The sequence below is a fragment of the Paramacrobiotus metropolitanus genome, unplaced genomic scaffold (assembly GCF_019649055.1).
Source record: "Paramacrobiotus metropolitanus isolate TYO unplaced genomic scaffold, Prichtersi_v1.0 Parri_scaffold0000018, whole genome shotgun sequence".
Classification (NCBI taxonomy): domain Eukaryota; kingdom Metazoa; phylum Tardigrada; class Eutardigrada; order Parachela; family Macrobiotidae; genus Paramacrobiotus; species Paramacrobiotus metropolitanus.
In genome coordinates, this window is record NW_026570238.1 from 909,236 (window position 1) to 931,847 (window position 22,612).

Below are 22,612 nucleotides of genomic sequence, written 5' to 3' on the forward strand. Positions count from 1 at the left end.
CTTTTCGTGACAGCATCTCGCTTTATTTTCCAGAGTGGTTTCGATGGAATATTGCCGACGTAGAATGCCTCCATCATCGCAGTCTTTTCAGTCTTTTACATGCTCTTAATGTTCATTAGCCAGTCCCCAGAAATTAGTGTGGGTCGGGTAAAGAACGATGTTTTTATCAACCATGACGAATACGTTTAACAACTTATAACTTATAATACGCTGTGTACCGGTTTTACTGAATTTCGTTAGCGCAAGCTGGAGTGGAAAGCGATCTTGAAACTTGTGCATTAAGTGCCAGGCAGCAAGACATTAAGCATACGACACCAGCGTTTTTAAACTGTCCGGAAACTTGTTCAATGCCTTTTAAGCAACTGTCCGTAACAGCTGAGCGTGTATGTTGCCTTACCTTCTGATAAGTCAACTGAACATAACCCAAATCAAATTTTCCGTTCAAGATAAGGTGGCTGCGTACTGTCAGTTATTTGTCGATGCCATTCCTTCGTTGCATGCAGCGAAAACTGCTAAGGTACAGTTACAACAAAAAGGTGCGTGCCGCATGCACAGTTTGAACCGAATCTGGGAGTTTGCAAAGCAAAAATCCGCCGTTTTAGTGGGTTTCTCGAAACCAGTGCGTATTTTAGGCTGCTTTGTAAGTGTTTTATTTTTTCGGCATCTTGCGTTCTGTTCTGGCCGTGCTTCATTGACCAGACTGGTAAACTGACCAAACACAGCCGTGCTGTAACGTTAACGTGGATCTGGAGCATGTAGCGCGTGATATCATGCAATCAATATCCGGTGACTAAGCATAGCAACCTACAGGTGAAGCTGGAGGACTTCGACTGCATTTTTTGCTTGAGCTAACTTCATTGCATTACGCTTATGATACAGTAGCGATACACAGTCAAGTTTGATGACTAATTTCCTGTCCCTACCCGCCGGAAATCATGGAAGTTTTCCGGTACTTTCCTCCTAGAAAAAAGTTAAGATACCCCATCGCATTGATACTCTTGTCATTCGGAGCCCTGCTGATGATTAAAGTTATGGTACGTACGCTGTTGTCGTCATGGCAAAGTTTTTTGCTGCATTACGTACGTGCCTATATTTTCATTAATTTTACTAACCATTAAATACTGAGTAGCCTTAAAATATTACAGATCCGTATTAGTTAAGATGAATATACAGATCCGTATATATATATCCGATAAATATTACAGATCCGTATTAGTTACAGTACATGCTCCTTTATTCTTAATAATTTTCTGCCGTCTAGAATAATACGTATGCATATTTTTTATAGCAGGTGCCTGAAGTGCGTACGTCAGAAATATAGATATTGTGCTATAAGTTCTCGTTTACTTTTTTTATGAGAGCTTCGTATAATAAAATGTTCTTTATGTATTAGGAAACTAGTATGAAAACCTAAAGCAACTGAAGTAAAATAAGGGTTTATATTATTATGTTATATTTGTGTTACGATCTGGTAGGAGTCTCTGGTAGAGCGATAAAAAATAAGCGAATCGGATATGAATAATTAAGTACTTACTTGTACTTGTTTGTTTGTTCCGTTTGCGGAATGATATAAGTAGCAAAACAAATCAAAACGGATAGGGATTTGAGAAATTCGAAACAAATATGACTTACTATAAACTGATATTTTATTTACGACAGAGTGATCGACAAATACTTGCTTTTACCGATGAAACCACCATGACGGAAAGTGGTCAACGCCGCCAAGAATCATTAGATGCTGTCGATCCGCGCAATGTATACCGGCAGAACGTTGTCAAGCAGGTAAAGGCTTTTTGCAAGCGCATAGGCCCAAAAATAATCAGCCCAGTGACCATAGATAGATATTAGTTTTTACAAAAAGATACATGGAAATAGGTGAACTGTAGAGGTAGCAACTGTTATGCGTTTGAATGCAATAATAATTATAGTATTAAATTTTGATTCTATGTGTTATTGTTATAAGTTATTGCTGCTTGTTCTGTTTTGGGAATTTGCGATATAAAATATTTCCCTTTTAGCGGCGTACTCATGCAACTACATATAGATATGACATAATTATATAGTGCATCTCATTTATCTGCGTTTTGCAGTTGAATTTTTAGCAAAATCGTAAAACAAGTCTATGAAATTCGTATTTAGATTTTTATGGCGTGTCTTTTTTAGATGATGAAGTTTGCGTGGGACAATTACGTAAAGTATGCGTGGGGCGATAACGAGCTAAGACCGGTATCGCGAACAGGATTTGCAGGATCGGCGCCGTTTGGTGACGGCAAACTTGGACTAACTATTATAGATTCACTAGATACGCTCTTTCTCATGGGACTGACCAATGAGTTTGATGCTGCCACCGAGTGGGTAACGAGACAATTTAAAATCCGAAACGCGGTACGTCAGAAAATCATAATCATTAAGCATACCATTTAGCAGATTAAACTGACGTCTGTGTCAACTTTTTCACATTCTGCCCACACCATTCATCGTATGACCTCTGTATTGAGCTATGTACATATATGTATGCTCTTCTGCATTTTCAGAAATCAACATTTTCGGTTTTTGAAGCAAATATCCGACTCCTGGGCGGGTTCCTGTCCGCGCATGCGCTGAGTGGCAGAAGGGTGAATTAAATTATTTCTGGCTACGAGTATAACTTACTACGATATTGTAAACTATTAATTGTAGGTATTTTTGGACAAAGCGATCGAAACTGCAGATACTTTGCTACTGGCATTCAACACGACTAGCGGACTTCCTTGGAGTCTGTATGATGCTAGCATGTAAGTGTTATGAGCACAACCCAGTCACATTAAGTGATCAAATTTTGTTGTAAAAACAGTTAAATACATACATGTATGCTGTTCTTAATTGAATATTTGACTACCAAAAATAAGTGGTACTGCTAATCCTATCATCAGTAAAGTAAAAATTGTACAAGTACTGGGAATAGGTACAGAATTTTTCGTAAACGCTGTTCTTATCCTTAATTGCCAAAACTTAAAATTTACAATCCATCCAGCATGATAGCATACACGTTATTGCACAAATCAGCATTAAAATTAATTATGTACTTTGTTTTAAGTCAGTTTTTGGTTGCACAAATCTGAGTAACAGAATAACTCAACCACGATTTCATGCACAGTTGGTTCACCTATTGATATGAATTCGTTACTAGCGGCACAGGGCAAACTTTACTGAAAACAGTAATTCAATAAATGTCTCAACAGATTTAAAAAGAATGGATAACAAGAATACGCGGGCGGCGTACAAAACTACAAATAACAAATTATAAGTCCCAGCATCATTTGATGTGTGCAAATGATACCAATTTGATAGACACGAGTACTTCTGACCTGTGAAAGAAATCGCAGAATAGTGATTTAAAATGTGTTGATCTGTGTATACAGTTTATCCAGTACTCTGATTTTGTTTGTTGTGCAAGGCGTAATTCTTCATTTCCTTCAGAAAATTCGGCTTCCTTTACAACTGGCTGTCTTTTGATTGCGTGTTCCTTGCCGATGTCGGTACTCTTCACCTGGAATTCGCATATTTGTCGGAAATTACCGGAAATATAATTTACTTGGAGAAAGTGAAAAAGATTCGCCAATTACTGAAGCACGCGCGCAGTACGGAAGGCCTGTATCCGAATTTGGTAGACTTCCGCCATCTAAATGGTTCAAAATGCCAAAATGGTCTTACTGCATCGGTCGGAGCATTTGGCGACAGTTTCTACGAATATCTGCTAAAAGCATGGTTGTGGTCGAGCGGAGAGGATACCGAAGCCAAAGAAATGTTTTTCGGCGCTCTCACAGCGCTGGAGAAAAATCTGTTGAAACGATCAAGAGCCGGTTTAGCATATTTCGCGAAGCTGGAACAAAGCCAACTACTGACCCACAATATGGAGCATTTGGCTTGCTTTATTGGCGGACTGTACGCTCTCGCAGCGGAAAGTTCACCGGAACCTCAACGAATGATCGGCCTCGCCAAAGAAATTACCAAAACATGTCATTTGTCGTATAATCTAACTCGTAAGAAATAGTGTTTCCGAAAAGCATTTTCATATAACGCAAAAGTTTTAAAATTTTAAAGGTCATTCAAAAATCATATTAGTTTCAGTATAAACAGTACATGCAGTGTGATAGTCATATTATGTTGCATGGTTTTAAGTCACTTTATTTTCAACTTGTACAAGCAGATGTACAATACGTATTTGTAGAGTACGTACTTTATTTTAAAGTTTACTTAATTATTATTAGTTGAAAACATTATTAGTTATTAGTTGAAAACATTTGCAAATTTGCATGGTGTGTATCTTTCGGCATCATTGCAGAAACTGGTCTTGGTCCAGAGTCTTTCAGAATGGATGGCATTCAAGGATATCCAAAAGCGACGGTCACCGGTAATCAGCAATATTCACTCCGTCCGGAAGTGGTCGAAAGTTATTATTATCTGTGGAAGGTCACCGGAAATGAAGTATACAGGGAGTGGGCTTGGGAAGCAGTTCTGGTAAGATTTCAAGCTCTGCCGAGGTACTGGCATGGGTAAATACAAAAAGTATTCGAAAGTCACTCTGCGTTAACCGGAAGTTCCGGTCATTAATTACTCGTAGATTAATCAACCGAAGAACTTAATACCTTCACCGAATAATTTTGCTCAAATGAAATGTAGGATTTTTTATGGTTGTAAGAATAAAAGGAGTACTGCATCAGATTCCTTTTCGCTTTCTTTGCACAAATATTGTGCAGCAGCCACAGCGGTAAGGTATTAATTAGAACAATTTTTCCTTTGTGGAGTTATGTATACTTTACCTACTGTGTTAGCTATATTGAGCTACACCACTACACTAAGTTTAGTGAACATTCAAACGAGAATTGTTAATAACAGTAAATTTTTAGGCTATGGAAAGGCATTGCAAAAAGGAGTTTGGCTATAGTGGTGTCACCGATGTGGATAACGAAAAACCAGGGTCGGACGATGTCCAGCAAAGTTACTTCATGGCCGAGACTCTAAAATATTTATACTTAATTTTCGTGGATGATGATCCTTTGCCACTCAGTTCCTGGGTATTTAATACCGAGGCACATCCTTTGCCTGTGATAGATTCAGACCCGTTTAGAAGAGCTTTCTATAACTCTACCGGGAAACAGTATCGAGTACTGACTTCGCAAATGTCCAAGAGAAACTATAGCTTGCTGGCTGAATTTGCAAATAGTAATAATTATTACTTGTTTTCATATGGCACACAGTTTGCTCATAGCAGATCGATTATTGTTGGATGTGTTGTTCTGATGTTTTTGTTCTACAGTTCCTTTACAAGTGCTCTACATCTGTAAGTTGTTACTTGTTACCGGTGCGATCAACATGCAATACAATGGTCTATGCTGCAAATCAGTATGACTTAATAATTTTGTAATTCTGCTTTATGTCTCTGTAAATATTAAAATTCTGGAGAAGATATGCTTTGCAACTCAAGGAATGGTATATGATTGTTTCAGCGTTTCGCGATGTCAGCCCCCAAACAACTTAACAAACGTGCACATTGCGCATCTAAACAGTGGACAGTACATTATACACAAAATGGTGGAGGTCAATTACATTTCGGTAACTCTTGCGCGTCGGGTAATGGAGGGACGCGTAAAAAATTAGAGCGCAACGCTTACGCGGACAAGTAAGCTGAAAACCCACCCCAGATTTTGTGACTGCGAATCAGAATGTTTGCTTGGTTACGCGCTGTTACGTCACATTTTTTACGCGTTTTCCCGTTACCCGACGCGCAACGCTTACCCAAATGTAATTGACCTCCACCAATGTTGCGATAGATTCTACCGTAACTTCTGTCACAGTTCTGTGTAAAATGCGGGTAGTCTAAACTCTAACTGCGGTTGCATAGACGGAGGCTGGGTCACGAAGCTCCTCAACAGTATTTGTGCAATATGGAAAACAATTTTAATATGAAAGTTTTGCAGATTTTTTACAGTTTTTCATTAGGTGCAAATGCAATCAGTTTTTTGTCTTTCGTCGTGCAAGAGCAGGGGCCCGCTGACCATTGCGTAGCTCACCATCAGGCCCGTCGAGTACTGTATTAAGTACAGCAACCGCAAGAGGTGATCACGTAGGCGGTGCCATTCCGCCCACAAGCTTTATTCTCTGTTCAGTGCTGGCCTAAGTCGACTACCGTGTATTCGTGTTTATATTCACCTGCGCCGGCTTATTCTTAATACATGCGCGTTGAACGATGCGTACGAGTTGCAAAACTGACCTGGCCGTTTACGCTTGTCTGTGAAAGAGGAAAAGTGAGAACACACACACTCGACCATGCGCCAGTACTGCAAATCCTGTCGGTCCTATGAAAATGCAAATGCTTTTCCCCGAGCCTTTCTTCCGTACTGAATGGCTCATGTGCAGAGCTGGCTGGGGATTTGAATTTTCAAATTATTGCTTGATGAAAGGAAAAGTTTAAGACGTCTGCGACCATTTTGTGTAATCATATCGCCCGGAGTCAGTATATGATCTGATTCCAAGTCCATCGAGTCCCGTCAGTCGCTTCTACTGTTATTGATGAGTTTGAAGTGTATTGGCACAGACTGACCGTCGACCATCTTTCGTCGGTCTGCTGGAGAATGCTTTCTTAGCATCAAGATGGTTGGATTTTAACGATGGGATAAGTCATCTGGAATTCGATTATTTTATTCATGAGAGATTCTGGCCGAACTAGCCCATTATTAGCGGCGGCGGAATAAACTGTTGGTTAATCCCGATGTTTGCTGTTGATCGCGTCGTTATATGCATTAGTGGATATTTAGCGGATTAATACAAATTTCAAGCGTTGCTCACTTACAGCGAACGTCCACGAACTAGCGAGTGTTTCTTATTACTAAAGGTGGTTGTGATTTTGAACGGCAGAGAATGCGGAATTGAACGGATGGCATGATTGCTTGTCGTATGGAAATTATGACCGAATTACAGTACCAGCGTAAAAACGTGCCGTTTGTTTTGCAATTCGCTGCGAGTTATTGCTAACCTATTCGTACCTGTTTTTGTGATCAGTGAATCACTGTTCCACACCGATTATTTACCAGACACTCCTATTAACATCAGTCAGAGTTACGCGGCTGTTTTTTTGTCTTACTACGGCGTGTGCGTTATGAGATTTTTTTGCTCTTTAATCCGCTGGTTTTGATTTTTATTTTGTTGTATTTGAGCGTTTTTTCATTGATAATTGGAACGAATAACTGGGACGCTGTAATGATGGTTGTTCTTAGTTGATTATTCATTATGCACCATATTGTTCGTATTCACAACAACGAGAGGCGGCTGTTTTTCGGGATTATCCAAACCTTTGTGATTGTGTACCTCGTGGTCTGCGATGCGGTGGATGGTGAGTTGGTGGTGTTTTACAAAGAGATTACCGGTGTAGAAAGATCATGTAGAATTACTGTAGATGTGCATGTAAATTGTGCAAGCGTATAAGTGAAGATTTGATCTGATTTATTTCTCTGTCAAGGTCGGTGTGATGGATATTGTTTAAATATTCATAACTGTGCTATGAAAAGACCGACATCGATGAATTTTTAATTTATGTAAACTTACTCGTAACATTAAGGTTTAGCGCTTTAAAATGCAAATGAAAAATGTAAATGCGTAAGTTTCGTCGACTTTACTAGAAACTGGAAGATTATATATATGGTACTGCATTTTTCTTACTATGGATCTGATTAATTATTAAGTCAGTTACTGAATATCTTTTTGTAAAGTCTGTATATACCTAATGTGAAACAGATACAATACACCAGATTACGGAACTTGTATTACAGTAATACATAAAATTAATGTTGTATGAATAATATTATTCCACGGTTTCCACCAATCTGGTATGTCCGAAATATCGTGCCGCCGTGCGTAGAGCGTATAGCTAAACACAGCACCATCAGGTGTCTAATTAGGAAATGGTAATAACCCGTGAGTTTCGAAAAAAACGACCAGCGACAGTTGGAATGCTGCACTCGTTTTTTTTGCCTTTTTCGGTGCAATTTAGATGCAAACCCTTGTTTATGCTTCATTGCTGTTGCCGCGCCTCTTTGAATAGCGGTGATTGCTAATCACCGGTTGCATTTTCAAGGTAATGAGCAATGCACTGCTCCGCGTTTCTCCGTCCAGCCGCATCTCGCGGCGCCCGCTTGGGACTCACTTGCAGCGGGATCAAGGGTGATTCTAACATGCAGCGCCACCGGCACTCCACCTCCAAAATATCGCTGGCTTAAGGACAACATTACACTCAATATTAATGAAGTCCTCGACAGTCCAGACTGGATTGTGCATCCAGTGTCCAGCGAAGATAATGGACTGTATCGCTGCACGGCAGAAAATCCCTGTGGCTCGGTGGTCAGCTCGGCCTTTCATCTGGCGCTGCCACGTATGTTGATCTTCCCACGCAGATGATCATTATGCAGAGTGTATTGTCGTTAGTGATAGTACGGCTGTATTAAATTAAACTTTGTTATTATCTGCGCAGATATGTCACAATTTGATCCAGTAATCGAAGCCACTCGCACTGTCAATCGAGGCGAAGCGGTCATTCTGCAACCGCCGGCTATTAATAGCATACCTCCGGCCATGTTCTCCTGGACGGGGGATGGGGTGCCGATTAGTCCAAGCGGAAATCATCGGAAATATGTGGTGACGCTGAACAACGCATTGGTGATATTGGATGCAGATGTCGGTGATTCCAAGCATTACCGGCTGGAAGCGGTAAACAGGCAACTGAATCAGACGAAAACGAGTGATCCCATCGGAATTGTTGTAAATGGTAAGCTAACAATAAGCAGTGAATGACTGTGCATTGAAGTACTCTGGAATTCAAAAGTTTTTCCCAGTTTAAGAAATCAGATTTACGCTTACAGATTTTTTTTATTAAGATATTCAGCTATCGTGCACGTATTCTATCGCTGGTCTACTTTTGGCGTTTTCCTAAACGTTTGATTTTTCCCTTTAAATAACCGGTTGTAATTGTAAATTATTGTAGCGCTTCTAAGTTCTAAACAATTTAAACATGCATGATACAGCTGGTTTCATTATGGTTTTCCGGGATTATGGTTTTCCGAGATCATTTTCCTTTTTTTCCAATTACGAATTTAAAGTGAACAAAAGTCAGTAAATTTACCTATCCGTTAATCTTAAAACATTTCGTTGAAGTTGGTTGCCACAATTTTATTATTAAATGTTGGTTTTGAAGATCTTGTTACACAAAATATTATTGATGGTGTATGCTTTATTATGCTGATTCTTTGTTGTCGTTCAGATGTCCCGGTGTCTGTGGATAGCGGCCCGCGTTTTGTTATCCGGCCGAGCGATGTGACCGGCAAACTGGGTGATGCTCAAGCGGTTTTTGAATGCATAGTCAATGCGAGGTTAGATAAATGAGCTATCTTGACTTAGTGGCAAAGTAAACTAGTTCTCCTTCTTTTGTGGGGCTACCGTCACGTCCAGTTTAATTTTAAATATGTGTATTTTGATGTTTAATCAATTAGCCCGTCTTTACAGGCCATTGCCCGCGCTGCGTGTGCTGTGGCGGAGGCAGGATGGGCAATCACTGCAGGCGGATGGTAAGCGCCATAAGCGTAACTGTAGCCGCATCGGAAGGGCTTCGATTTAAATCCCACATCAGTGATTTCTATTGCCTAATCGATATTTCTTTCTGGAATAAACGTGATTAGGCATCAATTATTTAATTACATCAAATGGATACCGAATGACAATTCTCAACCCGGGACCGGCGTTTGAGGGCGAATACGAGTGTGTTGCGGAAATGGAAGGATTTGGAAATATAACTGCAGCCGCGCATTTATCCATTGCTGGTAAAAATTAAAATGAAACGCCTTAATTGATGATAAATTGGTAGCCGATAAACGTTTTTTTTTTAATTGAATGACGGCTTCTTTATGTGTTCCGATATTTGTTTAAAAATTGCCGAGGTGCGGTGAATTATTACATTACGGTAATTTGCAGTGAATATGGAATAATAAGATGCCAGATAGATATTATTAGAAAAACCTATCCAGATATAAACCTTGGCTAAATACTACTGAGTACTTAATTACCAACTGGTGGCGAATTTATTACAAATACATTTTGTAAGTCAACTTCTGGTTATTCGTAACGCTGTACAAATTCATTTGAAGCGTTATGAGTGTTTCTTTCCGCCAAGCACGTTCGCGTGGCTCTTGCCACCAGGTTTTGCGGCAGTCGTGTTATTTTTTACGCGCGGTAAATTAACGCTCTGTAGACCACACGATTGAACGTTGGTCAAATAATAACACCGGTCACTGTTTTTTCTCATTTGTAGCAAGCCCAAAGATTGTGCAAGCTCCCGATGTGGAAATTCACGCAGATCTTGGCCGCTCGCTTACCATTCCGTGTAAGCGTAAAGTTTGACCTTGTTGACATAACAAATCTGGCTTGTACACGTTCCGCATATGAGTATTTATTTTAGTAACTTGTCTAATGCGACAGATGTATGACGTTAGAAAACCTGTAGATACAATTATGGATTATTTATGCTTTGCGATTCGAACAGGCGGGGCTCATGGGAAACCGGCGCCAAGGGTGACGTGGTACAAGAATGCACTGCAAATTACGCCAGATTCGATGACGCCTCTCCAGCTAAACAGCAAATTCAATCTGCTGGATAATGGCAGTCTGGAAATGGCTAAAATTGAGGATGGAGATGGTGGTATTTATCAGTGCTTTGTCCGTAATGCTGTGGGGGAAGAATCGAGCAGCACATTGCTGAGGATTAAGCGTAAGATTTATAGTCGTTACACAAATTGGATGCTTTATGAGTACCTGCATTAACTAGTAATTTGACCAGTCACTCTTTTATATTTTTGTAATCCCTCTGCTTCGTCACTTTTTTACGACTTTATTATGTTCTTTAATTCATACGTAGTTCAACGGATTGAAGTATATCATGCGTTTAGTATGAAAAAGTGACAGCGGCAGATCAGATATATCACTCATATCAGCGGTTCGATATGAGTAAAAATATTTCGCATAATTTTTCATTGGAGCAACGTCACTAGCTAATATCGTCAGTTAAATTACAAAAAATAATGGTCAATGTGAATTATAGTGCCCAAATTTTAGGCTCGATTACTGTGGACACAACGATTCCGGTTATAACCGTGGTAGAAAATCAGTCGGCTCAGTTGAATTGTCCTGGCATAATGCCTGCATCTAAAACGGAGGTAGCTTGGTATTTCAAAGGTAAATTTGAAGTAACTTAAATGACTGAATCGTATTTATTATGCTTTAATTCTATGTATATGTGCGAATTCCCTAATGATATTGTTTGGATTTATAGGAGCAGCTGTTGTATCGTCGGGCTCGAATTACGGACTAGATGAAACCGGGAGTTTATCAATCCCATTCGCTTCGAAATCTATGGAAGGGAATTATTTCTGTATATCTGGACGGTCGGATTCCATGACAAATCGTTCGGTTACATTGGTTGTTATCGGTAAGACAGGAGTTTTGCATGTTTTTATAAAGTCATTTAAGGGAGATAAATGGAGTCAAACAACAGTATTACAAAATTTGTTCGAAATGTGCTGGTCACAACTCCGGGCATTTTCGATTGAATTTTGTGCGTTGGTCTGATCCTATTGTTGACATTCGCGCGAATTCAATAGAGGTTATGTTGCAGTAGTTGTAATGCAATTCGATAAGCCGGTTGAAAAATGTATCAAATAGCTGCAGTGTTTGTAGCGGAATGCAAGTGTACTACGGCGTTTATATTTTGCAAAGTTAATTTTAATTTTGGCTTGAAATTGTTAATTATTGTAATCGATTTTCGTGACTTTTCCTTAGAACGGACGAGAATTACGGATCCTCCTAGAGATACTAAGTTGATTATCGGCTCCAAAGTTGTCTTCCATTGTGGAATAAATAAGAATTCAAACACCACCTTGGACATTCAGTGGTTGCAAGACGGCAAATTACTGGATCCTGCTACGCTAACTTCAAGGCGCCAAATTTTGAAGAACGGGAATTTAATCATCAACAGCGCTCGAAATTCGGACATCGGACTGTACACATGTCGTGTCTATAGTTCTGCAGGAAATGATTCCCAATCGGCTCGACTGGATGTCATTGGTACGAAAATTTCGTATAGAATTAATTGGGCATTCTTGTAATTTGCTGATTGTATCAGTTTGGAAAGACCTATAACAAAAATTTTATTTTTATAGAACTACCTTATGCTCCGCACGTCCGTGCCGAACTCATTAACGGTACAAAATCAGTTAACATATCATGGCTGCCAGATTTTGATGGAAATTCGCCAATTACGCGATTCATCCTCCAGTACAAACAGTTTACCAGCTCAAGTGATTCTGCCACCGCATTAACTGACATGGACTGGCAAACTTTGCTCAGCAATTTTTCGGCAACAGATCGATTTTATATTGTCAAAGATTTGCGACCGTCGGCTTCTTATCAGTTTCGCGTTAGCGCTGTGAATAATGTGGGAGAAGGAGCTTCCAGTGCGCCCTCGCAGCCGATCGAGTTACCACAAACACCTCCATCATCACCTCCAAAAGTGGCTGCGAGTCCCAGGAATGCAACAGCCATCATGATTCAGTGGCAGGTGGGTCAAAGTAGAATTTTAGAGGGTGCTGCTAGAACTAAGTTTCTGTGTGAGCTTAGTCCAGCCCTTGCAAACCGTTCAGTTTTTTTGGCGCAACAATCTCGGTGGTAATTTAAATAAAACACAAGGGAGTTTTTGTAATTACTTAATAGTTAGTACTTTTATTATAAATGGAATAAAAAATACCGCCTTCGAATGCAAAGTACATCGGGGCCGGTTATGTTTAATTTAAGAGTTCTTGTCGTTTTCCGGAATATTTTATATTTTTTATAGATAGTGGTTTTGAAAATTTGTTGAAAATCAGTCTTCATTGGCTCTTCTTCAAGAGCAACGTTCTGTCCAGAAGGAGAAGAATAACTGCTCTGAAGATTTTTGTAAAAGGCTATTGAGCTTTGCGCCGTGATTAGTGCAAACAGTGTGAATTATTTGTAAAACAGAAAATGGAATCCCTGATGCGTATCCGGTAGTTTAGAGACTGTTAATTAGCCTTGTGTATTGGGTAGCCTCCCGCCGAGACCGACTGGAATGGCCCCCTCCTCGGCTACACCATCCGCTACAAACTGGCCGGCTACAGTGAGCTCTCGTGGACTGAAGTGGCCCTTAACGAAGAGGGACGGCGTAACTACATGCTTGAGGATCTGATTCCCTGGAAGATGTATGAAATCCAAATGGCCGCCTGCAACAACAAAGGAACCGGTATTTGGTCGGACAGTGTGCGTGTCAAAACGCAAGAAGGAGGTTGGTATTTATGGAGTAAATTATTGACACGCTGTTATGACAGATGCATGGTGTATTAACTGTATTTGTCTGATGTAGTGCCCGAGGCTGCTCCCACTGATGTAGTGGCCACACCGCTTTCATCGACATCACTATCGGTCAGCTGGAAACCACCTGATCCGCAGCATATCAACGGCGTCAACCAAGGCTACCGCGTGGAAGTTTGGCTGCGCCCTGTCAACACATCTGGTGGCGCTATTAAGAAAATTGAGGTGGCACCCAGTCCCTATGATCCGTCGGAAAGACTGTCCACTGTTGTGGATAGTTTGGATAAATATACAGCATACAGTGTAACAGTTTTGTGCTTCACGGGGGCCGGATCCGGTCCGAAAAGTATCGCTGTTCCCGTGACCACCATGGAAGATACACCCGGCCCTGTGCATAATTTGCATGTGTTCGATATTCGGGATCGCTCCATTAAACTGTCCTGGAATATACCGGAACATCCCAACGGGATTGTTACTGACTTCGTCATCGAGTGCGGCCAATTTGAAATGGAAACCAATGCCACGATCAACGTTCAGAAGTTTCGGTTGGAGGGATGGAGGCGCAGTTTCACAATCGAAAGCCTCCAACCTCAGACGAATTACGCGCTAAAGGTTCTGGCCGAAACGAAAGTCGGGGCCGGTGAAGTGAGAGTGGTGAGAATCCGGTCAAGTATGCCGCCAAGTATGTGATACGTTATGCTCAGTGGCCTGTGACCATTTAAAACGTGATGCTGATGTCGCGTGCGCTTTTGCAGCACTTCCTTGTCCGCCTAGCAACCTAGTGATCACCAGTGTGGAAGCGAAAAAGGCGGTGGTACAATTTGATCCCGGTTGCGATGGAAATACTTCCATTCTGCAGATTAACGTCGATATCCAGACTAGAGATATGAAAGCTGACGAATGGAAGCGGTTGCTGGAGGTGACAGAGAACACGTCGAATCCGATGGTGCAGGTATGTAGTTTGATGTCACAAACTGAGCTGGTGCAAATTTTTCTCAGATTTTAACAGTAACTTGCGGTTAGAGACTGCTGTCCTTACGAATTTACAAGTAATTGTGCGATCAGCGTCGTGTTTGCTAAAATTCTTGGCCAGAATAATGTTTATTTAGCGGAACAATTATGCTCTTTTCTAGTTGGAAAAACTGGGGCCAAGTGTTGAATACCGAATAAGATTGAGTGTGGACAATGTGGTCGGACAAAGTGCACCGAGCCGACCTTCTGGTACGCGGCATGTGCTTCCTCTTTTTGAAAATGATGAATGGATGTGTGATTTGTTTAAATGTGCAGTTGATGGCCTCTTTGGCTAATTAAATAGTTTTTTCTTCTCTCTGCCGCAGATTGGTTTCAGACGTTAGCCGACAGTCCGTCGAACCCGCCCGGCAATTTGACATTAAGAGCCATTAATGCCACCGCCATCCGCGCTCGTTGGACGGTAAGTGTCGGCATTCAATGCGGCGGAAATGTTGGGCTGACCCAGTTTGATTTTGTGCCTTTTCCATTTCCTCCCGTTTAGCCGCTTGTTACGGACCAATGGAATGGGAAAACCGGAAGTTATTTGCTTGTCTTCCGATCGCTAAATGATACGCCGGTGACACAATCCATGCGGAATGTCGTGGTGAATGACAGCAGTGTGGGCAGTTTGGTGCTGGCCAATCTGGAGGAATTCACGCAGTATGAAGTCAGGATTGCCGCTGTTAATGCCATCGGATCAAGTGATCAGAGCACTCCCGTTCTGGAAAGCACTCGAGAATCGGGTTAGCGGTTTACAAAATTTAAAAATATTTCTAAATGCATCACGAAATAATTCTGTTTTATTTTTCTTCGTAAGTAAGTGAGCCTTAGCTTCGAAATGTATCTCGATAGAGAATGACAGTTCTTGAAGCAACGCTCTTTCTAGATGCAAGAACTTTGATTAATTCTAATTAATGATTGCCAACGTGGGTATTTTTTTGTAACTTTGACCTTTTATTCTACGTGCATATACTTCGCGGTTTTCCCCAGTATTTTGTATAACCGTATATTTCATGCTTGAAAGAGTTTAGTAAGTATGCATTTGCGAATTTGTAAGGACACATTCGCTATGTGAATACGGATTACTTGCTGATTGAATGGCAGTCGCTGGAATTCATTCTGATCGCTAACAGTTAACAACTTATAGTGCCAAGTCAAAGTCCCAGCAACATCTTAGTACACGCCATCGGATCTAGCAAAATCGTAGTCCAGTGGGGAAATATTTCCGCTGTTCACCATAATGGTATATTGTTGGGCTACAATATCTATTACGCCTCTGGTCCTGATCAGCGCGTTCTCAATATCGGTGACCCAAACATTCACCATGCGACGCTGTACGACTTGGACAAGTACACCGAGTACAGCATCCAGGTCGCCGGGGTGACGCGAATGGGTGCCGGCAGCCGGTCTGTACCAATTATCGAAAAGACATTGGAAGATTATCCCGATCAACCCTATAAAGTGACCTTCCCGGATGTGAGCGAAACCCAGGTGCGCATGGCATGGGAGCCGCCTTTGCATTCCAACGGACGCATCCTGGGATATCGAGTTTCATACCGACAAGAAGAATTAGCTGTCGACAGTGCACCTCTGTTCTTGTCTCCGGAATTAAATTCTTTCACGGTACATAATCTGCTGCCAAGGAGTTCTTACTTGTTCACATTAGCGGCTAATACATCGGTGGGATGGGGGCCAGCCATTGAATTGCTGGTGAAAACCCAACTACAGCGAGAATTTCCTGAAAGACCGGGTAAACCAACGGTCAGTGTGTCCATGGTCCAATCCAAAGCCCTTTCCATTAGTTGGCTACCGGGACGGCAGGATGATGCCGCTCCGGTTAGGTATTATCGGATCCAATTTGCACAGGCGGGAAGTGATGTGTGGAATTCAGTGAATGAGCGCGTCGAGGGAAGAATAACTTCTTTTAGCGTTCGTGGGTGAGTATGGTAATGCTATTAATTTACTTAACAGGAATTAAAACTGTCATATACTTAACATGAATTTACGGTGTCATATATGGAATTGTCAAGTGTTCAATAATGTGAAGCAATACTTTAGACGTTTTTGTGCAGCTGATAAGCTTAGTGTTGTAACATATTTTGATTGCCGCAGGTTGCTGCCAAACACGGGCTACAGATTCTGCGTACAGGCAATCAACGACCTAGGCGTTAGCGAATGGAGCGATCAGTCTGACGTTGCGAAGACCGCTGAAGACGGTAGGAAGGATTTTGTTAACTTCGGTTTGGATGTCTAATATTTCATTGTATTTTTATAGTCCCTGAATCTGCACCAACGGGAGTTACCGCTACGCCGTATACAACGTCTTCCCTTACCATATCGTGGAAAGCACCGATCTCAGGGCTTAACGGTGACCTTCTTGGTTATGTCCTGCAGTTCCACCGGCTTCAGCCGGGCGTATTTGGTGGATCTATACCTTTCGAAGAAGTTATTGTTAAGCAAAATGCCACAACATACAACCTTACCGATTTGGCCAGAGATTCTACTTACGAAGTTCGGATAGCGGCAGCTACGCGGCCCGGCCGAGGACCGTTCACTCCCATTGTGGCTGCATTTGTCGGAGAAGCAGGCAAGTTGACAACAGACTAAATTATGAAACTTGGAATCAAAAACGTTACTCGATTGCAGTACCATTGATTCGACCCACGGATGTCATAGTTGGAGTGTCCAGTCCATCAGCGGTGTCGGTCTCATGGCATGCTCCAGTTGGTGTACTGGATCAATCTGTTACGGGATACAAAGTGTTTTATATGGATACTGTCACCAGCGAGGAGCACACCGATTTTGTTCCCCCATCATCGAATCGTCATCAAATCCGTTCTCTCCGTCCCTTCCGGACGTACACGATCTCCATTGCGATCTTTAATTCTGCCGGGGATGGTCCACGCGCTGGTGGAGTGAACGCCACCACCCTGGAGTCGACGCCGGATCCGCCGCAGAAGGTCTGGTTGGCCGGTATTCAGCTGACACAGTTAACGGTGATGTGGGAGCAGCCGCAACGAACGAACGGCATTATTCGAGGATATGAAGTACTCTGCCGCCCTCTGGCCGTGGAGAAGGCGGCAAGGAATTTCACGACGGCTGCCACTGATAGATCTCTTACGATCACGGATCTCGAAGAGGGCTTAGCTTACATTATTAGTGTCCGAGCGGAAACCGGACGAGGTTTTGGTAACTGGAGCAGTGCCAATGTGACAGTGGGGCCGCAGACCGGTTCACCGGCAAAACCGACAGATTTGGCAGTGCAGATGTCGGAAAGCTCAGTAAATATGCGTTGGGTAAGCGATGGGTGTACAGTTTCTTCAACACATCGATTTCACAGCATGAAATGTTATAAGTTTTGGATGCGATGGTTACAGCTTATGCTAAGTGATTCTGTGGCCACTGGTTTTTATATGGTGGAATTTTTGTAGGTAAATAGCGACAAAGGCCAGGCACCGATTTTGGGTTATCTGATTCAAGGACGGAAAGAAAGCGGCAGCTGGGATACTCTGGAAACATTGAACGATGGTTTGGCTGATTTTCATCAATTGAGTTATTTAAAGTTATTACCGGGAACGCGCTATCGATTCCGCGTGGCATCCTACAATAATCTAGGAATCAGCTACGCCAGTGAACCGTCTGTCGTAATTCAAACCCCGAATCACGTTGTCGAAATTGCTCGGAATCGGCCGTTTTATATGGAAGTGTGGTTTCTTATTTTGGTAGCAGCTGTCGGAAGCGTCTTTGTGATACTTTTAATCGCGTGTTTATGCATCAAAAGTAAAACGGCAAAGTACAGACGTACGTATTTCCGAATTACGATGTAGCAGTCGAACCTCTTTTGAAAGTAGAAAAATATTTGCAGAGGAAGTGGAAAAAGTAACCTCCACTGCCGACATGCTGCAGTTTCCCGAGGATGACGAATTCGCTGCTCCAACCGCTTTCGAACTGCGGCAGTCGATGCGCCGATCCGCTAGAAAACTTCCTCCAAACAACAACATTTACTCCACCTCCACCACAAATTCCCTGAAGCGGAAGACGACATCCGCCAGCACAGCGCGTCCCCCGCCGTTTATTATTGCCGCCCCTCCCACCGGTATCGTTCCTAGCATCGCCTACTCGGACATCGGTGACACTAGCGACATTTACCCTCCCCATATCAATCGGGGCTATGTCAACGAAGGATCAGCATCCGCGTCGCGCGCTAGTTCCTCGCTGACGGAAAAGCCATCTGAAATGCATGAAAGCAGCACGGATGAAGTGGACGATGGGAGCGCCGAAGGGGAGAACCGGTTGGAGGGCGATCCGGATGAGCAGAGCAGTTCCTTTGTTAATCATTATGCGAATTTGACTAGCACGTTGCGACGGCCGTGGCTGGCGGAGGGAGCGGGAACCAGTGAGCGAAGGCTGCCTCCGAGGATGATGGAAGAGCCACCACGTCCACCGTATCGACGGAGTACGGCCACCAGTATATCTGCCAGTATTGCCGACAGTGATTCGACCAGTGCAAGTTTGAATGGGCATCTGCTGCTCAACATCACCAATAAACCCGGGAGTCGCAACCCGTTGCCGGGGTTTTCTTCCTTTGTCTAAGCGCCCACGCGGTTGGCGGGCTTTTTTGTTCTCGTTTTCACCAAAGTTTCGGATAGATTTTTTTGATTAGTCCAAGCTGATTTCAACCAGTTGCTCTTTCAGCAGTATTGCGTAGTTTTTATGTCTTCGCTTTCGTACAGGACCACGTTTTATGGTCGTATTTTTTGTTGCCGTACAACGATTTTAGCATTGTTCTTTGTATGAGTGTTACGTTTCATTGTCGATTTCTGCAGCTCGAATAAGCTGTACAGTACTTGATAAGCCTATATTGTTCGTGCTGTATAGAGAGATAAAAGGTTTTTGTTATTGGTCAGAACTGAGACTTTCATGAGAAACAAACATTTCTGCACTAAAAAGTAAAAGATTTGTAGAAAAGACAATCAGCTTCACTATGGCGTATTGAAAGTTCCTACACACTACCAAAAAAGGCCGAAAATGCAACCTTCGTCCAGTAACTACCAGAACAAAGCATCTGTTACTTCATCCTACAACGAAAACAACATTTATATTTTCTGAAGTGTGTTAGACTCTCCTGACATTGGTTCGTTGTTGTTCTTGAGAAATTGTGTTTTGCATGGAAACACAATGACATAATCATTATGGCGGCGCCGGCTGTTGTATGAGCTGGCGGTGGAACAGATTCTCTTGGACTTTTTGAAGAAACAATAACATGGAGCTTAATAAACACATAACACTACGCAATTCATAAAGGGTAGTCAGTAGTCGAGCATAACAAATCGAGCATTCGCACTTACAATTTAGAACTAGAAATATTCAGACTGCCAAGAAAAAACCTTGAAGAGCTGTCTTCTGATATTTGTCTCTAAATGGACTGCCCGTAAGCTCTATTCTTTTGTGCCATTTTTGGGAACAGAATATAAAGGTTTATTAAACATCTGCACGCGAATTATGAGGAATTTTGGGATTTCTGCATTTTTGTGTCTGGTATGTGTCTAATCGTATGTGCCGTATATTCTCGTAGTATAAAGTATGCTGCTGGGCCACTGGCAATCGCAGCTAATAGTGATTACTTTAAACAGTCCCGAATGCAGGTCATCGGTACAATGAGATTTATTTTAGCTCCTCCATGGAAATATTGTGTTTTATTAGGTGTGTTCCCAATATGGATTTACGACGACCATACCGGCATTCAAAGCAATGGACATTCTTCGTGGACGAAGTCCATTAACCGATGCTGAGATAGTCAACATCACAAAAACAGCCCGCCCGGGCATCGATTATCCGGATCTGAAAGCATTACCCACCAATCTCAGCTTCTCTTGCGCCCAAGTCCACCAACCGGGATACTATGTCAACATAGAACCGCAGTCACGCTGTCAGGTGTACCACCGATGCGAGCTGGATTTGCCGCTTTACACGTACATTTGCCCGGAAGGCAAACTGTTCAATCAGATTACTTTGAACTGTAAAAATTCTAAATAGATTTAATTACCTATACCTTGTTTACAAAAAAATAAAAAAAAATTTTCTTGCAGGTGACTGGTGGTTCAATGTCCAGTGCGCAAAGTATGCTACTAGTACTGCGAAAATTTTGTTTAATTATTATATAATCGTAAACAACTCGCCGTCAGTTCTGTACAGGTAGCTTTAGCATAATAACGTTGCCTGTTAATATTGTAGCATGTGAATGTTACAATAAAGCTTTGCTTATTTATATTAAGCGTAGATCTTTGGACTTCTACGATTATTCTAACCCGAGGATTTATCTTGGACCTAACGTGACCTTTCTGGACAGTGGAAATACTTCCCAAGCTGCGCCTCCTTTACAACCTGGATTTCTGCCCTTTCTTGATTCCACTAATGCCGTTACTAATTCATGGAATAATCCTCCTTTAGTTCCAGTGGCATCTACAGCAGCGTCGACGATATTAACCACCCCAGCGTCCACATTACCGCCCAGTCGTAGTGTTTTCCGCTTTCCCGTGGCTAGACGCCGATCGCACCACCGACAACGCCCCCAACTGCCACCCACAGAAAGCCCAGGATTCTCTTACGACCCTAACAAAAATACGTTGAATCAGAATCAACAACAGCCAGTTATCTCTACGGTTCCTTTGATCAATAACGCAATACCGGAATTCACCATTCCACAGCAGCCAAACCCCTTGACATCATGGACCACATCTGAGTCGCAGAGGAAATCGGAGTCATTCGAGAGCTCTCGTGACCTTATGCCACGATATATTGAAAACTACCAGCAAGAAATTGTGCCGAAAAGTTTTAACAAGGAAAAGCAGCCTATGGCAAATGCCGACGAATGGAAAGGGATGAATAAACAGGAAAATGTTTGGCAGCCCGATCTGCTTGCAACGACCACTATGCCTTCCATGATCATCTCAGAATTTTCTCGTAATCAGCAAGGTAATGCTAAAGTTTTGGAAAAAAACATTGTTTCAAAATTTTTCAAATATCACACATGCCAAGCTTCGTAAAAAATTTGTCGTATACGTTGCAAAGTTCTTCTTACAAGGTGTCGAAAATGTGCCGCCTGAGAATCAAACGACCGATTCTGATCGTTTTCCGGCTTGGCCTGCATTCCCGACCACAACTGCGCTGCCCAGACTAAACAACGTCTTCATACCGCCAGGTGTTTGGAATAATCCACCCCAAGGTCGGCCAACGGTTTTTGCGGTTAAACCTGTATTTCTCATTGTGTGAAACATAAATAACCTAGACATGTTTCTTAAATGTGTAGCGTTAAAACTCGGGAAATTAAATTCGCAAAAATGGCAAGGTCCGCTGGATATCGATTCCGGGCCGATGCAACAGCCTACAGATATCGATGTGCCCACGCCCCCTCCTCCCCCATTTCTCCTTCAACCTGGTCAGCTAAATGTGAACGGCCAAACGCCAGATCGAGGCGGTCCATTTGGGTTGATGGCCACGCCCAATGATTCGGCGTCACGCAGAGCATCGCAATCGAAATTACGGAATAATATGAACAACAACGTTTGGTCAGCCAATGGCAGCAACGTCGCCCAGAGCGCTTCATTTGGAAGGGAAGCCAATTCACAGCCGCGGTTACCGGCAATGACCAGTATGCCACCACCAAATCCCAGTCCAGCCCGATTCCGGCTGCCACAAAATCTGGACGCACCAACACCGGTTGACAGCCTGGATTTCAATTCAGTGCCGCTTAAAGATACGACATTAGAAGTGTTTGATGGAAAAGGGGCGGATTTGAACTCGAATACCGATTTCTTGTTTGCTGATGATGATGCGTCTAAAGTTCCGGGGAAAGAAGCTAATGCGATGCCTTCATCGGACTCTCTTACAAAGTTGACCTTTACTCATAGCGAACAGCCTGGACAAGGCACACTTTTTAAATAGACAAATCACTTGTTAGCACAAACCCAAGTCTTAATTTGCATCTGTAATACTGGCGGATAAAAAAAGCAAATTTGTAGAAGTTCTTGTATCCTAATTGTGTTTTCCGGGTAAAAATAACATTGCACTGCTATGTACAGTAACAGTGCGCCGTGCAGTTAAAATAGTTGTCATTTCGATTAGTTCTGTCGTTAATATATACTGTGTGTGTTGTGCCTAGTTTGCAATATCCGTACATTGCAAAACAAATACACGTGCG

At 42.3% G+C, this 22,612-nt stretch overlaps 3 protein-coding genes across 4 annotated transcripts; all 3 read left to right on the top strand.

The window, feature by feature from the left end:
- Positions 1 to 405: 405 nt before the first annotated feature.
- Positions 406 to 5,451, top strand: LOC129585890 (mannosyl-oligosaccharide 1,2-alpha-mannosidase IA-like). Of its 2 annotated transcripts, none has more exons than XM_055478789.1 (9): positions 406 to 810; positions 883 to 1,034; positions 1,660 to 1,782; positions 2,164 to 2,385; positions 2,535 to 2,615; positions 2,680 to 2,774; positions 3,460 to 4,022; positions 4,325 to 4,500; positions 4,890 to 5,451. In XM_055478789.1, the coding sequence occupies exons 2-9, from the start codon at positions 936 to 938 to the stop codon at positions 5,325 to 5,327; spliced, it is 1,797 nt and encodes a 598-aa protein (XP_055334764.1). In that variant the 5' UTR covers positions 406 to 810; positions 883 to 935; the 3' UTR covers positions 5,328 to 5,451. The 2 variants fall into 2 exon arrangements, with proteins under 2 accessions (XP_055334764.1, XP_055334763.1); XM_055478788.1 differs by having other exon boundaries at positions 407 to 810; positions 880 to 1,034.
- Positions 5,452 to 6,264: 813 nt separating this feature from the next.
- On the top strand, positions 6,265 to 19,314 carry LOC129585889 (protein sidekick-like). Its single transcript, XM_055478787.1, has 24 exons — positions 6,265 to 7,372; positions 8,114 to 8,407; positions 8,507 to 8,800; positions 9,293 to 9,401; positions 9,535 to 9,596; positions 9,708 to 9,848; positions 10,337 to 10,408; positions 10,568 to 10,792; positions 11,137 to 11,256; positions 11,354 to 11,509; positions 11,860 to 12,144; positions 12,240 to 12,637; positions 13,141 to 13,375; positions 13,454 to 14,083; positions 14,157 to 14,353; positions 14,535 to 14,622; positions 14,739 to 14,833; positions 14,915 to 15,155; positions 15,560 to 16,349; positions 16,525 to 16,628; positions 16,688 to 16,999; positions 17,059 to 17,708; positions 17,844 to 18,213; positions 18,278 to 19,314. The coding sequence occupies exons 1-24, from the start codon at positions 7,270 to 7,272 to the stop codon at positions 19,003 to 19,005; spliced, it is 6,699 nt and encodes a 2,232-aa protein (XP_055334762.1). The 5' UTR covers positions 6,265 to 7,269; the 3' UTR covers positions 19,006 to 19,314.
- Positions 19,315 to 19,794: 480 nt separating this feature from the next.
- LOC129585905 (uncharacterized) lies at positions 19,795 to 22,527 on the top strand. Its single transcript, XM_055478808.1, has 6 exons — positions 19,795 to 19,950; positions 20,116 to 20,431; positions 20,502 to 20,532; positions 20,693 to 21,387; positions 21,497 to 21,637; positions 21,722 to 22,527. Exons 1-6 carry the CDS (start codon positions 19,915 to 19,917, stop codon positions 22,354 to 22,356), a joined length of 1,854 nt encoding a protein of 617 aa, XP_055334783.1. The 5' UTR covers positions 19,795 to 19,914; the 3' UTR covers positions 22,357 to 22,527.
- The last annotated feature ends 85 nt before the right edge of the window (positions 22,528 to 22,612 follow it).